At 34.4% G+C, this 17,388-nt stretch overlaps 1 protein-coding gene across 1 annotated transcript; it reads right to left on the minus strand.

Moving 5' to 3' along the window:
• Positions 1 to 3,092: 3,092 nt before the first annotated feature.
• On the minus strand, positions 3,093 to 9,588 carry LOC148619840 (lectin-like). The gene is made up of 3 exons (XM_088576960.1): positions 9,102 to 9,588; positions 8,343 to 8,424; positions 3,093 to 5,240 (listed from the first exon to the last, which is right to left on the minus strand). Exons 1-3 carry the CDS (start codon positions 9,432 to 9,434, stop codon positions 5,008 to 5,010), a joined length of 648 nt encoding a protein of 215 aa, XP_088433086.1. The 5' UTR covers positions 9,435 to 9,588; the 3' UTR covers positions 3,093 to 5,007.
• Positions 9,589 to 17,388: the final 7,800 nt, after the last annotated feature.

The raw sequence follows: 17,388 nt of genomic DNA on the forward strand, positions 1-17,388 counted from the left end.
CAATATCTATGAATATAGCTTAAAGTCAAGGAAAAAATCGTTGTTCTGATTTTAAGAAGATACAGTTCCTGCAATGATCCGCAAAACTATTTGATGGGTATATGAATAATAATTAAATGATCCTAATTGATCAATAAGCAATGACCGGTGCCCAATCTGATTGTTTTCTGATTGTTACCGATAAATGACGGATGACTGTTTCATGTAAATTGCAGAATTTTCGATGGAATGAATCAGACATAGGATCGTATTAAATTTACTTTTTTAATTTAAATGTAAATTTTAATGTAAATTTATATTTTTGGTGATATTTTTTTTGTCTATAATGAAAGTAGCAAGAAAATTTAAACTAAAAAAATACAATTTTCTAGGATCTAAAAGGTCACCATTCGAATTCAATAACAAAACAATAGTTTATTATAATCTCAATTCACATATCTCATGTAACCGGACATAGTACTTTAACTAAGACACGATAAGCAATAGTTTATAAATATATTAAATGTATTGGCTGTTAACTGCATATTATATTTTCCTGTTATGTATGCGTAGATTGTGAAAAAAATTGTATTTGACCTGATGTTTTGTTTGTTATTTACTTATATCAATATGATTTTTTGTGTGATTTAAAAAAATAACAGTTCCTGCTATTTAATTCATTTTTACATAGTTCTTTCCGAGTTTTTAAGAAATTTATTTCAATAGATAACAAGTTAGTAACATATAAAAATGTGAATGAAAGCGATAACACAATTTCATTTAATTTCGTTCTACATTCATTTTTATTAATGTGTTTAAGATATTGTACCAATATTGTTTGCCGAGGCGGACTCAGAAGTGGGTAGCCAGTGCCTCCTAATGAAATTGAGTATTTTCTCAACTCGGCGGGTGTTTCTAGAGAAGCAGAGGACGCTTACCCTACCGGTGCACCTGGTCCATGCTCCCAGTTTTTAGTAGAGTCCGAGTTGCTCATTTACTTTTGTTACTTTGTATGTATGATTTTAGTTACTTTATAATCTTTGTTGTGTATGTCTATGTTCCATGTCTGGTCTTTGTCCCTGGATTACATTCTTTTGATTACCGCTATAACCTTGGTTCCCTTGATGACTCTTTCTAAAATGTTACATTTTTATGTTAAAAACTGCAAAATTCTGATAAACCATTATAGTTTAACAAACTGCAAAGCAAATCTGTTACATGAATTTAGCACAGTATTATCAACTTTAGTAAATATAATGCAAATTATTTATTGTTAGGAGAAATTAAGGACCCCATGTTAGACCCTCATTTTTGAATCATTGGATCCCAACTGGTTTGAGTAAGTTGCTTTCGTCCATTGCCTTTCAAATCGTTCTACAATAAATAAAATTTGTATAGTGATCAATTTTGCAAATCAAATAGAATGGACATTCTGTTTACTGTAGAGAATACATGTGTTACTTATGGGAATGGAAAGTAGATAGAAAAATACAAGTGAAGTTCAGGTGATCTGTAAAAAAGGTGCATATAAATTCAGTTAATAAATTTCATGTTGGTGTTTTTGTTATCTGATCATATTTATGGAATAAAATGAGGATTTTTTTTTTAACTTTTTGAGTATGAATCAAGCAAGTTTATCTTTCCTTTGGTATGGTGAAACTGGCCGTAACCAAACTCTAAATAATCTGAAAACTTTTTTTTATACTTTGAGATTTTCCCCTTTATACAATTGCATGATTATAAGGTTAAAAGATGCAGCTGTTTAAGTTCTAAATTAAAAAATTGCCAAGGAAAATCATGTGAATTCTGATTCGAAAAATAATACATTAACATAATCTAGGAATAACAGCCAGAATAAAAAAAAATAGACACACACTACAAAGAATAAGAAATACCAAATAATAACACACTCAGAAACAAAATTAAATAAGCATTTTGGACAACTAAAAACTGGAAACATTGACAAGGTGCACAGGTATGAATAGCACTCCTCTGCATTTCTAGAAACACCCATCGAGTTGTTCAATTATCACGTCTGGGTTAGACTCTTAAACTCAAAGTTAAATTATCTTCATTATTAAATTATGTGTACAATTTGACTACAAGTAAATGTTTTTCTTTGTTATTGAACCACAATGTGACATGCTCCGAAATGAACTTGCCGTATTGACCAATCATGTTCTTCTTTCATGCACATAATACATATGATAATTATTTTCCCTCATCAATTGAGCGGATAGTAGGATTTACTTTTTAACGGGATGAGCAACACTATTTTTAATTAAGAACTTGTTGGTAGTACTATGACCAAAGAAATGCGACAGAAAAAACGTTCAAGACTGTGAAAACAATCAATGAAGGACAATACTCAACAAATCGAACTGCCCCAACAATTCTGAATATTATAGAGTTACTATGCATATACATCTTCCTAATCAATAGAGACTGATAATAAGACACTAACTATATGAAAAATTGTGAAGGCCAAATCTACTTCCCAGAAATGCAAACTTGGTCTTATGAAATATCTTATTAAGTTGTGTATATCTACAAATCCTTCAATAGTTAAATATGGGATTAAACGAACAAACGCACTTAGGACACACAACACAAACATCCAGTCAGGTTGTAAAATAAATGATGCACATCAATAGATAGAAGTGATTACGATGAGCAAGCTTTTTTTGTGGGTATCGTAAGCAGAAAGGAATGAAAAAAGAAAACTTTTATTCTTGTCTTGTCAGGAACTTGCCATTTGTACAAAACTCTGTTTATTTTTGGCTAGATATTTGTGTAATGTATCTTTGATTTACTGTTTTTTTAGTATTTTAACAACAGTCTGGTGAATTAGAAGAAATTATTGTAGAAAACAGCTGGTAAATTCTTGTATTCTAGCTCTAGATACGTAAAATAGTTTGAAACTAATGAGGGTTTTGTATTACCAGTTTTATACAATTAAAACCTTTTTGTCTCGTATAAATTATTTATAGTTACTTAGAAACTATTATCTACGTATGCATTATTAAGTCTATTAAAACAAAGGTCAAATATTTAAATAACATTGTAAATTTCTATAATCATACAATCACTACAAAAAAGCCATCAATAATACAAATAACACCAAAGGATATTTATTTGTATGACTATTTTCTTTTGAAGTGTTCAATGATTAATAGAGTAAATCCATACAAACAACGTTGCATAGCTGGATCTGCAAAATGTACCACCAAACATCTTTCAAAACTTTTAACTTCTATACTCACAGTTGTCAAAGAGGGTCTGCAGTCCTACCACAACACTTGTTACTCCCGTAGTGGTATTTATTTAATGTGGATCCTGAAAAATTCGAAAGATCTTTGGGAGTCAATCAGTTCAAGACTATTATCAGAATATGAAACAAATGATTTTTCAACACTGTATACATGTACTTCTATTTCCCATACCCACTTAAAATCCCGTCTTAAAAAATTATACATCGTTTTATTTTTCCAAAAAAGATGGTACACCCAGATACAAATATATAGTTCTTGGTAGAGATTCCTCATACTTTGTAAGAAATAATTCCAAATCATCTTCCAAATATACAGAAGAAGATGTTTACAAAATGCTGGAAATTTTAATCGACAATATATTTGTCCAGTGTGGTGGACGCGTTTTTCAGCAAACGGTCGGCATTCCAATGGGAACAAATTGTGATCCTCTACTTGCTGACCTTTTCCTTCACTCTGATGAGGCTGATTTTATAGCTGATCTGATCCAAAAGAAAGTATACCATTTAGCTAGATCCTTTAATCTCAGTTTGCTATATATATGATGTATTATCTTTAAACAATCCTAATTTGGGGGATTTGATACATCGCATCTACCCCAAAAGAACTTGAGATAAAGGATACTACAGACACTGTGAAGTCAGCCTCATATCTTAACCTACAATTAGAAATCGAAGGTAAAAGAAAACTATTGACCAAACTTTACGACAAATGTGATGATTTTCCGTTCAGAATTGTCAATTTTCCTTTCATCTGTGGCAACATCCCTTCAGCACCTGCGTATGGAGTGTTCATATCATAACTCATACGTTATGACAGAGCTTGCCGAAAATACACAGACTTTTTCTATGGCGCTAGAATTCTAGCAAATAGGCTTCTGGAACAGGGTTATGTTGCTACAAGATTGAAGTCATCACTACAGAAGTTTTATGGTCGTCATCATGAAGTCGTGGATCTTGACGGTGTATCCAACTGATTTGTTCAAAGTGTCATAGTTTTCCTTTCCTCTTTCGACTACCCTGGACTTGAATTTTTATGAGGAACTCGGTGGGTGTTTCTAGAAAAGCACAGAACGCTTACCCTATCGGTGCACCTGGTCCATGCTCCCAGGTTTTAGTGGAGTTGGTCATTTACTTTTGTTACTTTTTACGTATGATTTTAGTTATGTGATGTTATATTCCATGCCTGGTCTTTGTCCCAGGATTACATTTTTTGATTACCGCTATAACCTTGGTTCCCTTGATTACTCATTTAGAATGCATTACATTAAAATAATGAAATGCTTCGTACTGCGCAGTTTGATGCGATCCTACAGGTCCAATCCTGAACATTTGGGGCAAGTATGGATTTTTAAGCTGTTATACAGAAATGATAAGGTCACTACGAGAGGAGATTTCCTAATTAAATATATTAACATAATTTCAGTTGACTTGAAGCTGTAGTACTTAAGTTAGCTTGATCACGGTTGATCTTATAATCATTACAATTGTAATTAAAATATTATTTGGTTTTTGTTGTGGATTAGCTTAACAAACAAATGTTGTTTTTTTTTTTTTTTTTTGTTTGCTTGTTTGTTTTTTTGTTTTCTTTTTTGTTTGTTTGTTTCTGTTTTGTTTTGTTTTGTTTTGTTTTGTTTTGCCATTGCCTTAAGTATAATAATATATAGACTTAATGAGTGTTTCAGTTATTGTAAATTTGAAGCGCAGTGTTTGCGTTTTAAATAAATATTTATGCAATTGTAACCATTAACAAATGTGAATTATTTTTCACACATGAAATTATACTGATTAGAGCAATCTTCATCGGCCCATCCAAAAACATCAGCTTTTGGGAAATAATAAAGTGCGAGACAATCTTGATTATTATAATTGTTAGGCTGATCTGGACCCCAGTAGTCAAACTTGATTTGTAGATCCATAGATGAACCATCAGAATGAAGCCAAGTCCCTTCCTTTGCCGAGTCCGTGCCATCTATCCATACCGATGAGTTCCCTGAAATGAGAAAAAAATATTTGTTTTACCTAAAGTAATGACGAAAAAGGAATATTTGTCCCCTAATCTTTTGATAACATAAGTTTTGATTTACATGTCTATATACTTCAATTGGATTTACAAATGATTATAGTTGGTTCTATTTGGATTAATGTGGTTATTTTGTATATCTTCAATTGATGATATGACGTCATAAAAGTCGATTGGTCCGCATTGGATACATTTTTTTTTAACACAATGTATTATATTAAAAAATATTTCGAAGATATATAATTATTAGAGTTATATAAATTTCAAATTCCTAGAACACGACAAACTTAAGCAGATGTCTTGTCAGACATAATGGTGCAGTTGTGGTGTTACACCTAAGAGTAGTTAACGTGTCTAGTTTGACGGGGATCAAAATTGAAGATCTACTCCCCCTACCGGTGGCTAGCTTACATGTAGGGAAAAAAATAGCAGATGATGCGAAGGCCGACAGAGCTATTTTCAGCCAAATACACCATCAAAATAGGCACCAGGATTGTAGGAACTATGTATCAAAGCGGCAAATAAGCACAAGAAGATAAATAAAATGGACATGTATGTATTGAATTAAAATCTTAGGATTTAACGAGGTTACCGCAGATGGAATACATCAGGCATGACAAGTGTCAACTACGGTCACGCAATAATATACTTTGGAAACGCAAACGCTGATTATCCACTTGAGAAAGGAGTTAAATTTCTAATATCAAGAAATTAAAAAAAGCACTGCTAGAAGGAAATCCCATCTCCCATAGAATTATGAGTTATATATCGAGAAGGATAAGGATAACCACTTGTAGCAAAGGTAATATCAAGATTCTATATAAAATTACTCGACAACTAGGTGACAGAACATTCTTATACCACAGTGAAAGAAAAAAAACGGCAATGTGATCACAAAAACAGAAGAACCTCTGAAACATTGCCAGGTATGTTTTCAAGAAGTCCTAAATAGACCTACCCAATAAATCAACCTAATATAGAAAAAGTTCTGAGGATCGAGACTGGACGAATAACTATAACAGAGGTAACAACTGCAACCGAACATCTAAAAAATGGAAAAACTAGCGGAATAGACAACATACCTCCAGAGGCTTTGAAGGCATTAGACAATGTCTCCACCGACAAATTTCACCATCTACTTAACAAAATATGGGAAGATGTACACGGTTTTGAGGACTGGAATACAAACCAAGATTATAGTGGAAATAAAAGAATGTAACCCAGGAACAAAGACCAGATAGGGAACACATACATACACAACTCAGAACATAAAATAACCTAAATAATACATACAAAGTAACAAAAGTAAAGATCAACTCAGACTTAAAACTGGGAGCATGGACTAGGTAAGCATCCTCTGCTTTTTTAGAAACAACCGCCGAGCTGCTTGCATTCAAAGTCAAGTAGTATGTCTTGTCATCCCATAGGGAATGAAGGTACAAAGAGATGAACAGACATGGTTCAGGCAAAAAAGATCATGTACCGAACAAATTGCCATCATAAAAATAATCATAGAGCAAACACTTGAATGGAAGTCCATTTATAGACTTCGAAAATGCGTTCGACAGCATTGACCATCAAGTATTATGGAACATCCTCATGTATTATGGTATTCCTGAAAAAAATATATCTACCATCAGACGGCTTTATGATAGATTCACTAATCAACTTATTCATGACGGAAGCCATACATATCCTTTTTCTGTATCTACTTGTGTCATGTAGGCATCTACTATTCCCTTTTCTTCTTTTTTAGATGATGATAGATTGGGTCAGCCGAATAGCTTGCAGCACACCTTTGGGCATAAAATGAACACTAAAATCAAGTCCTGAAGATCTAGAATTTGCAGACGATATTTGCCAGCTTTCAGATCATCATCATCATTCACAAGACCAAGCAACCAACATTCAAACAACCGCAAAAACATTAACATTAATTCAACAAAGAAAAAATCTATGAGGATAAATGCAAAGAATCATAGCAAAATCTACAGTAAGAAGTGCAGGAATTTAAGATGTTGGACAATTTACATACCCTGGAAGTATCATCAGGAGGTACCGACGAAGACATACAAGCAAGAAATAAGAAAGCCCAACAAGCCTTTTCTATCTTTACACCAATCTGGAGGAACAAAGCTCTAATAACATCAATTAAAATCGGGATTTTCCAATGTCACCCGTCATGCCTTGAACTAAAACCCTAAGGGCCACAGAAAGAAAGGCAGACCCAACAGGGGAATCTTACATCTGAAATTCAGAGGACTAGGAAGACCTGGCAAAAGGTCAGGAGAAGTTGACATCAACAGTCCCCCCTAGGGAATAAGTCATGTAATTCAATAGTGTTAAATGGATACTAAGCACACCTTAAAAAAATGTTTCAATTTTAGTTAAACCAAAGTTCGATCAATCTGCGTCTGTCGTCGACGTAAACATTTTGAAAACTTTCTTCTACTCTGGTTGTTACAGAATTTGGTTATAAGCATTCTAAAACATTTTTTCGACAATACAAATCGGACAAAAAACAATGCCACCACGTTTCATAATAATCAGTCGTAAAGCCACTTACAATCAGTTATATGTTTGACGGGGAATAGAGATAAACAAGCAATTTGAGAGTATTACATGAAATTTTTGTTGAAGAGAACAAAATGCATACGTCATGCAAAATTCGTTAACACAAAAATTCAAGTATAATTTTCTGTCAAAAGGCCATAACTTAGCAAAACATTGACGGACCGAAACAACTTTCGAACTCAATCTGTAATTTGCTATGGTTAAGCAATGTACAAAGTATCAAATAAATGTATGCAAAAACACAAAAAAGTGCGAAAAACTGATTTGACGGACTCAGACAGTCAAACCTGAAGTCCCTTTCTGCAAAAGTCGCCGGAAGTGGGCTAATACTGACTTTTTTCATCGGTTTGAAGAATGGAAAGAAAATAGAAAACTCAAAAATGTTGTAATATATGAATGATAAATATAATAGAGACTAAAAGGAAAATGGAGATTTTCAATTGGAATTGGGGTGGTATAAGGTGGAAATTCAAAAGATGTAGAAAAAACTATAATTACTAGGCGTCAAATTCACTGCATAATCATTCTCACAGCTTGTGAAAATTCTGGCTAGTTGTCCTCCAAGTGATGTACAGAATGCCTGAAAAATATATATAAAATAAACTATGATTAAAACACTCATGCTTCATTCCTTGTATTGCACATGGTAGTACCTCTAGGTGATGGCTTCCTATATCGATTGTTTTTGGTTTTGAGTACTTCTTGTATACAATTGATTTAGATCGTGTACAGCAAATCAAAATTTACACTATATATGGTATTATTATTTTTTTGTAAAGAACCGATTGGCTCCCAATAAGAAATTTTAAGAAAATTTTACAATTAAAGTTTAGTTCAAGACAAACAGAGTGTCGGACTAGATGTTACATTTATTTTTTCAGTATAGCAGGACCAAGACATCTTTCAGTTATTCATTTGCTTTTTTTTTTCACACAGTAAGCATAATAAACTTTCCTAAAGTGGTTCTCGAAACTTCAAAATTCCATTCCTGCATCCGCCTACAAATAGTACACCAACAAGATATTTTTCTCATCAGATATTTTCCTGCTACATGAGCGGATTGGTTAATAACAACATTAAAACAGGGTTACCCTTTTCCCACACGATTCATTTCCGTTAAAAAGTATTTGATTACCACGACGTACTTAAAAAAAATCGTTGGAATTTTTTAATTCGTGATAAAGGGAAGGTCAGTTTCTCATGTTGATAAAAATATAAATAATTCTATTAAGATAATGCAGATACACATGTACTTACTTGAGCATCAGATCTAGTTCTTTTTAAATTGTTTATGTAAATATATTCTCTCCTATGTACGCTGATATAAGTCCAACCGATTGAAATCTCGGTAGACTCACATTCACTTGAACTTAAATAACACTTCTCTTCCGTTGCAAGATAACTTGCGGCTGCGCAGCTATTTGATGTACGACAAGCGTTTGCACAGTCGAAAAAAGTTTTTGTTTCAACAATATTTTCAGGTAATGATGATACTTTTGTTCCTTCTTCAATATTATAAACCGAATGTGCGAACTCTCCACCGGTATACAAGATAAAGCAGGCGAATAACACAACTACTATATTTTCCATTATACTTCGCTACTTTCGAGTAAAACCTTGGAATTTTCAAGCTTCCTTTCTATATTTCGTAAAATAGAAGAAAATGTTTGTAACATGAAATAAATAATTTTGCAATACCAGAGAAATTAAGCTTTTTACAATCTTTTCGTAAAAAAGAAAGATTTGGTTTGGTATTTTATTAAATATACAAGAAATAGCGAGGTTTGTCAAACTTCAACAATAGATATATACACTCGAATGGTCAGGTTATAAGTTCTATTGGTAAATCCATACATTAACCATTTGTGTATGTCAACCTCTCCTCTCGTTTTCATCTATATTGACTATTAAGTAACTATTTAAAATGTGTTACCTTCATCCAATGAAAATAAAATCAGTTTAAAGGTCTTTGTATTTTTCCTGATAAAACTCTGATTATTTGAACTGTTCTCAGCGGGAACTCTAACCTTCATTTACAATTAAAATTTGTTTGAATATTTTATTTGTTCCATTAGATACTGTCCATTGAATTTAAACATAAAGTATATAACGAATGAACCTAAACAATCCTAACAAATAAAATAAAAAAAAACTTTTCTCAACAATATTTTCACTTCCATAATTGAACAATATTTAACGAAAGGACGTCAAATTTGTGCATTTTAAAGCATTACACAATGCATGTACACTGAAACAGTAATGCTGCGGACGGCTAAGGATTTATCGAACTTTAATCGGCCTAGAGGGTATATGTCTATATCATATGTCAATGGAAAGATAAATCAATGCAGGTTTTGAATATCATTCTTTTCTATCTGAAAAGTGGTAAAGTTTTCTACTCTTTTGCATTAATTAGAGGAGGGGTCAAATATCAATCGACCCTAATACACTTTGATAAGTAAATTTAGTGAAATCGTTCATTGTAGGTAACATGTAAAGATCATATGTATAAAATTTTAACTTTTTCCGACAAAAGTTGACTATTCAATCACTGAACAAATATGCTCCCAACTTTTGGTTGCATTTTATTGCATTTTCAATGATTCAGAGATAATAAGACAACGTAGCTGATTACAATGTATACCCTCGGGTGTTCATGAGAAGGCTAGATTTCGTAGTAAATTTGACAATACATAAAGAGTGAACTTTGAACTTTACATGGAAGCATGTGTATACATGTACATGTAAATGTACATGCATATTGTCACAATATTAATGTCTTATGATGTTTTAACTGTGCGCCAGGCTGATCCTTGTAATGCAGGGGCAGATCCACACTTTGAAAAGGAGGGGTCTCAGCCGGGGTTACTCAGCATAGGAGGTGTGTGCTAGTACAATATTTACCAATTTTGTCAATTTTACACAATAAGAAGGGGGTGTCAACCCCCTGATTGATTGATTGTTGGGGTTTAACGCCCGAGCAGCAATATTTCAGCTATATTCAGGCGATGAACATGAAATGGATGATAAAATAATCATGAAATGATGATGATGATGATGAAATGAACAAAAAAAAGGACGGGACACAAGGATAATAGGGTCGACAAATTTTTATTGCCACAAGATAAAAGGGAGGGATGGGTAGGGTCGGGCAATTTAGCCTCCTGTGGCGTAGTGCAAAGGTTCCTTCGCCTATCGAATACCACAGCAGGGTTCTTTAACGTGCGAGGAACGTGGCATCTTTCCCAACACGGTGCACCACTATGGTTTGCGGTCAGGTTTTCCGTATGATAGCCTGGCAGCCTCAGCACGTAACGCGCCAGGGGTACCTTATTCCACCACTTGGGGTACACATCCCAGTTGCTCTGTGAGCAGAGCACCTAGCCCCCGTCTAGGTTCTGAGCACTATTTAGTCGCCTTTTACGAGAAGCTTAGCGCTGCTTCAGGCTTATTATTTTGACACCCAGGACCTGCACGGGGTGTCATTCGCCAGAACGACCTCTAGGTTCGCTCCTGCTCTGAACTGATAATGCTAAACAAGTTGATAAAAACAAACCAGATTTATTGTAGTATTTGTAGATTGTAGTATTTTACGGTGTCTTATTATCTCTTAATCATTGAAAATGCACTAAAATGCAACGATGTTAAGAGGCAATTTTTTTCTTTTTTACATTTTTGTAATTCTATACATGCGATCTTTACATGTTACTTGTTTCCCAATACCTACAATGAATGATTTCCCTTAAATTACTGATCATAGTGTATTGAGGTCCATTGATCTTTGACCCCTCCTCGAAGTAATACAAAATAGCAGAAATCTTAACCGTCTGTCAGGTTGATAAGTACGATATTCAAAGACTTCATTGATTTATCTTTCCATTGACATATGATATAGCCGTATACGCTATAGGCCTATCAAACTCGAAAACTAAAGGACTTTTTTTTACCTGTCCGCAGCACTACAGGTTAAATTTATTTAGATGCTCAAACTCATATTCCAATGATACAAATACAGAAAAGCTGTAAACTATATACTTTTAACGGTATCCATGAGTTAGTCTTGGACATGCATGCAGGTAACCATTACGAAAAAGATTGTCATCTTCTGTTATAATAACCCGTTTACAATACTTTTGTTTTAGGACCAGCTGCAGTCTGACCTGTGGTGTGAGGGTCTCCTCGTCGGGCGGGCTTAGAATTATTTATTGACTGTTTGATATATTCACGATTTCCATTCTCATTATTTTGTTTTCTTTTTCTTTTTCACTGAGAAACACATGGAATTTTTGTGACGTTCATCTTTCATCTTAAAAAATGTTTTCGATAGGTGACTTTAAGTCGAAATTGTACGAAACTACCACGAATACTTGTTGTCATTAAAAAAAAACAAAAATACTGTAAGGGGCGTATCAACGAAAACAATGTAATCCAGGGATAAAGACCAGACATGGACAACAGACATACACAACAAAGAACATAAAGTAACTAAAATCATACATACAAAGAACAAAAGGAAATGAGCAACACCATTTAAAACTGGGAGCATGGACCAGGTGCACCGGTAAGGTAAACGTCCTCTGCTTTTCTAGAAACACGGGTTGCTTATAAAAAGTCCGGGTAGACAAATGAGGAAAGGAAAACTATGACCCGTAGAAAAAAATCGGTTTTCATGGTGCAGATGGATACACCATAACGACCCACGAGTTCATGATGACGACCATAAAACTTCTGTAGTGATGACTTCAATCTTGTAACAACATAACCCTGTTCCAGAAGCCTATTTGTTAGAATTCTTGGGCGATACAAAAAAGTCTGTGTAGTTTCGGCAAGCTCTGGCATAACGTATGAATTGCGATATGAACACTCCATACGTGGGTGCCGAAGGGATGTTGCCACAGATGAAAGGAAAGTTGACAATTCTGAATGAAAAGTCATCACGTTTGTCGTAAAGTTTGGTCAATAGTTTTCCTTTACCATCGATTTCTAAGTGTAGATCAAGATATGAGGCCGACTTCACAGTGTCTGTAGTATCCTTTATCTCAAGTTATTTGGGGTAGATGCGATGTATCAAATCCCCCAAATTAGGATTGTTTAAAGGTAATACTTCATCTATATAGCGGAAATTGAGATTAAGGGATATAGGCAAACGATATTCTTTCTTTCTGATCAGATCAGCCATAAAGTCAACCGCATAAAAGTGAAGGAATAGATCAGCAAGTGGAGGAGCACAATTTGTTCCCATTGGAATTCCGAACGTTTGTTGAAAAACAAGTCCACTACACTGGACAAGTATGTTATCAATTAAAAATTCCAGCATTTTGTAAACATCTTCCTCTGTATATTTAGAAGATGATTTGGAATTATTTCTCACAAAGTATGAGGAAACTCTACCAAGAACTATATATTTGTATCTAGGTGTACCATCTTTTTTTGTAAAAACAACGATGTATAATGTTTTTGAGTCGGGATTTGAACTGAGTATGGGGAATAGAAGTATACAGTGTTGAAAAATCATCGGTTTTAATGCTATTATATTCAGATAATAGTATTGAACTGATCAGTACATCAAGTACTGACATCAAGTCTCAACAGAAACTTTCGAATAATGCAGTTCGATTACATTAGAATAAAATTAATAGATATGTTCATGCGTTGCACACAAACTCTACATGAGATCTGAGCAACATTACAAATTTTGTTCATTAATGTTATCGTAAAATGTGGCTGGATCAATCAAACATATTAAGGGAAGTCTACTTTATTCCAGGAGTCCTCGGATTGCACGCTCAAATTTTGTCATTAAAATTTAAATTACACTTCGTACTTCTTTTCGTTATTTGTTTCATTATCTTATCTAGATGATTTAGTAATTATTACTGTTCTAAAAAGGTTTTTTGATATCAGATCCATAAGGTAGAGTATATAATGCTGTACTCTGAACAAGAGAGGGTAAGATCGTGGAGATAGCTTTGAGTATTGCTATTTTAAAGAAAAAAACAACAAAGAACACAAAATAACTAAAATAATACATACAGAGTAAAAAAAATGGAAAGAGCAACTCGGACTCCACTAAAAACTGGGAGAATGGATCAGTTGCAATGGTAGGGTAAGCGTCTTCTGCTTTTCTAGAAACAGCCACCGAGCTGCTCATAAAAAGTCAAGTCCAGTAAGACGAAAGAGGAAAGGAAAGCAATGACGCGTTGAACAAATCAGTTTTCATTGTGCAGATGGATACACCGTAACGATCCACAAATTCATAATGACAACTAAACAACGTTTGAAGTGATGACTTCAACAATCTTATAGCAAAAAAATCTTTGTTCGGGGACCTAATTGTAAGAAGCACAATACAAAAACGTCTGTGTAGTTACGTACAACGTGTGAGTTTTGATATGATAACTCCATACGCAGGTGCTGAAAGGATGTTGTCACAGATAAAAAGAAAGTTGACGTATACGAAATAAAAAGTCATCGGGTTGTTCGTATAGCTTGATCAGTAGTTTTCCTTTACCACTGATAGCTAACTGTATGCCAAGAACAGAGGCTGACTTTACAGAGTCTATAGTATCCTTTATTTCAAGTTATTTTGGGTGTATACGATGTATAAAATCCTCAAAACTAGGATTGTTAACGATAATACGTCATCTATATACGGAAAGTGAGATTAAAAGATAAAAGGATTTTTTTTATCAAATCAGTTATAATTTCAACCTCATAAGAGTGAAGGGATAGGCCAGCAATTAGAGGAGCACAAGTTGTTTCCATTGGAAAGCCGACCGTTTGTTGAAAAACGCGTTCACCAAACTGAACAAATATGTTGTAGATAAAACATTCCAGCATTTTGAAAACATATTGGATTTTTTTTTTACAAAGTATGAGGAATCTCTATCAAGAACTATATATTTGTATCTAGGTGTACCGTATTATTTTTAGTAACAATGATTTATAATGTATTTGAATTGGGATTTTAACTGAGTATGGGGAATAGATGTATAAGCTTGAACTGAGGATTTTCAGAAGGTCCTTCGAACTTTTGAGGATCAAATTGAATTAATACTATAACGGGAGTAACAAGTGTCGTTGTAGGACTATAGACTCTTTTTTGACAGCAGTCAGTAATGAAGTTAAATGTTTTGAAAGAGATTTATTGGTACATTTTGCAGATCCAGCTATGTAGTCTTGTTTGTATGGATTCTTGTGGATTTTAGGAATCCAGATCATTGACGGTGGATCACAATCATCGTCTTTGGAAGAGAGACCAACAGAGGATAGCGCTGATTTGCCACTATCTATATGTCTACCTCTGATAATAGACATTGGATGCAATACGTTTTGCAGACAAAAACAATGATGTTTTGGCTTTGTCTGCTGGCATGACTATACATTTGTCATGTATAGTAGACAATGTTTACGCTACATCGGTGAAAACTGATGTAGCATTGACACTCATTGAACTACTTAAAACTATCATTCGTTTCAAAAGATAAAGATCTCACAGCCTTTACCCACTCTGACAGAGAATCTATATTTTCTTGTTCTGGTTTTATCCATTTTCTTGTGTACTCCGTCACGGCATTCTTAATAAAGTTGCTACATAACGCAATTAAAGTTATAATAGGGGGTCGTAACTACAATTGGGGCAACGGAGGCAATAACCTCAACTTGAACTTTGGCAATATTAAACAAATATAATTACGTATTTGAAAGATCGATTCCCAGAGAAACTGAAATCTGTTTTTTTCTGGCAAGTATCTGATACCGTCGTTTGTAAACGAACTTGACCGCTGACGTTGTTGATATTATGACCCGGTACATATACATAAATGACCAACCGAAATGACGAAAATGACAAGATTGAAGTCATCATTACAGAAGTTTTGTGGCCGTTATCATGAACTCGTGGATCGTTATGGTGTATCAGCACCATCAAAACTGATTTATTCAACAGGTCATAGTTCTCCTTCCCTCGTTTGTCTACCCCAGACTTGACTTTTTTATGAGCAACTCGGCGGGTGTTTCTAGAAAAGCAGAGGACGTTTATCCTACGGGTGCACCTGGTCCATGCTCCCAGTTTTTAGTGGAGTCCGAGTTTCTCATTTACTTTTGCTACTTTGTATGTATGATTTTAGTTACTTTATGTTCTTTGTTGTGTATGTCTGTTCTCCATGTCTGGTCTTTATCTCTGGATTACATTCTTTTGATTACCGCTATAACCTTGGTTCCCTTGATTACTCCTCCTCAAGAAGGGACAGTTGGGCAGCAAAATGCAACATGTCATGTTTGTCACAGTCTGTTGAGACGCTCACAATGCTCACAATATCTTTTGCCGACCCGGAATGGTATCCAAGCATCCATCGCATAATGAAACTCCTTTTAATACTACCAGCTGGTTCATGTTCTTGTGAGTGATCTATCTCTGTTCTAAAACGCTTGAAGACATGGTGCATAGCCACAATGACAGAGGATCGTCTCTGTGGTTAAGTCTTGCTCAATAATCATTGGAATGAGAACGTCGGATAGGTACGTCCCAAAGGTCCTGGCAGTGCTAAAAAGATGAGATGTGGCCGAATATGTCTACTGAACTATGGCCTGAGACAGACATTAAATTCTAACCGATATTTGGATGTCGTGCGAGAATATCACTTACATTTATTACTCACAGTGAGATGTATAAGATACTTTGAAATCTTTGGAGTGCTTGAGAAAAAGATGGAAAAAATAATATATATACTCATACAATTATGTTAGATGCAAACAAAGTGCCAGTTTGAAGGATTATAATGGTGTTCCGCAGGACATTTAAGCATGATCTCGGGGTTTGGAGATAAGCGTAAAAATTCATCACACTTCGTCCTCCGATATTTCAAGTGGAGTGTCCTATGTGTATACTGGTCAATTTGACTGTTCTAAATACCCACATGTATGATATGGTCCAAGCTACAGCCAAAGATATCATTTTAGAAATGTTTGAAACCTTATTGAATCAATAGTTAAAGGGTTCTGGTTGCAACTGTAAAAATTAAGTGCGACAATTGCATTGTTGCGTGAAGTGAGCTGCGCAGACGTTGGAACAGACACCGTACCCTCCCATGAATGGAACCATCCAAAGATCGATTTGATATACGGCACAACAACAATCAAAGGATCCAATCGATTGCCGGGTATGTACCACCTCAGTCTGGTCACCGGTTAACATCCAATCATATTACTTAGTTTACTTCAATGAGCTAATTATAGTCTACAAATACCTGTAAACAAATGACACAGGGCGTATTTAAGGACAAGGGAAATATACAATCGCTGACAATATACATCCTTTAAGAAAATAAACGCAGACAACAGTTTGACAAACATCATAGAATCTCGAGTTCTCAATAAAGACATTAACTTACGTTTGACGTAAACAAATAATACTTTATTGAATAAATAAAATCTAATAATTTTAGTACTCATGAAAATCACAAATGTTTCAATCCACATCCAAGTTTCTTATTCATATAAAATAATCACTTCACCATCTGGCGTAATATCTCCGTGAAGTATG

The sequence above is a fragment of the Perna viridis genome, chromosome 4, assembly GCF_037379345.1.
Source record: "Perna viridis isolate PV_CMFRI_1.1 ecotype Kerala chromosome 4, ASM3737934v1, whole genome shotgun sequence".
Lineage (NCBI taxonomy): Eukaryota > Metazoa > Mollusca > Bivalvia > Mytilida > Mytilidae > Perna > Perna viridis.

What these genes read in the sequence shown, in the direction of transcription:
- LOC148619840 (XM_088576960.1), bottom strand. Translation starts at nt 9,434, where the DNA reads ATGGAAAATATAGTAGTTGTGTTATTCGCCTGCTTTATCTTGTATACC. An exon ending in GAACTAGATCTGATGCTCAA is followed by an intron (nt 8,425 to 9,101) that starts GTAAGTACATGT and finishes TATATTTTTCAG; the next exon opens with GCATTCTGTACATCACTTGG. An exon ending in TGCAGTGAATTTGACGCCTA is followed by an intron (nt 5,241 to 8,342) that starts GTAATTATAGTT and finishes TTCTCATTTCAG; the next exon opens with GGAACTCATCGGTATGGATA.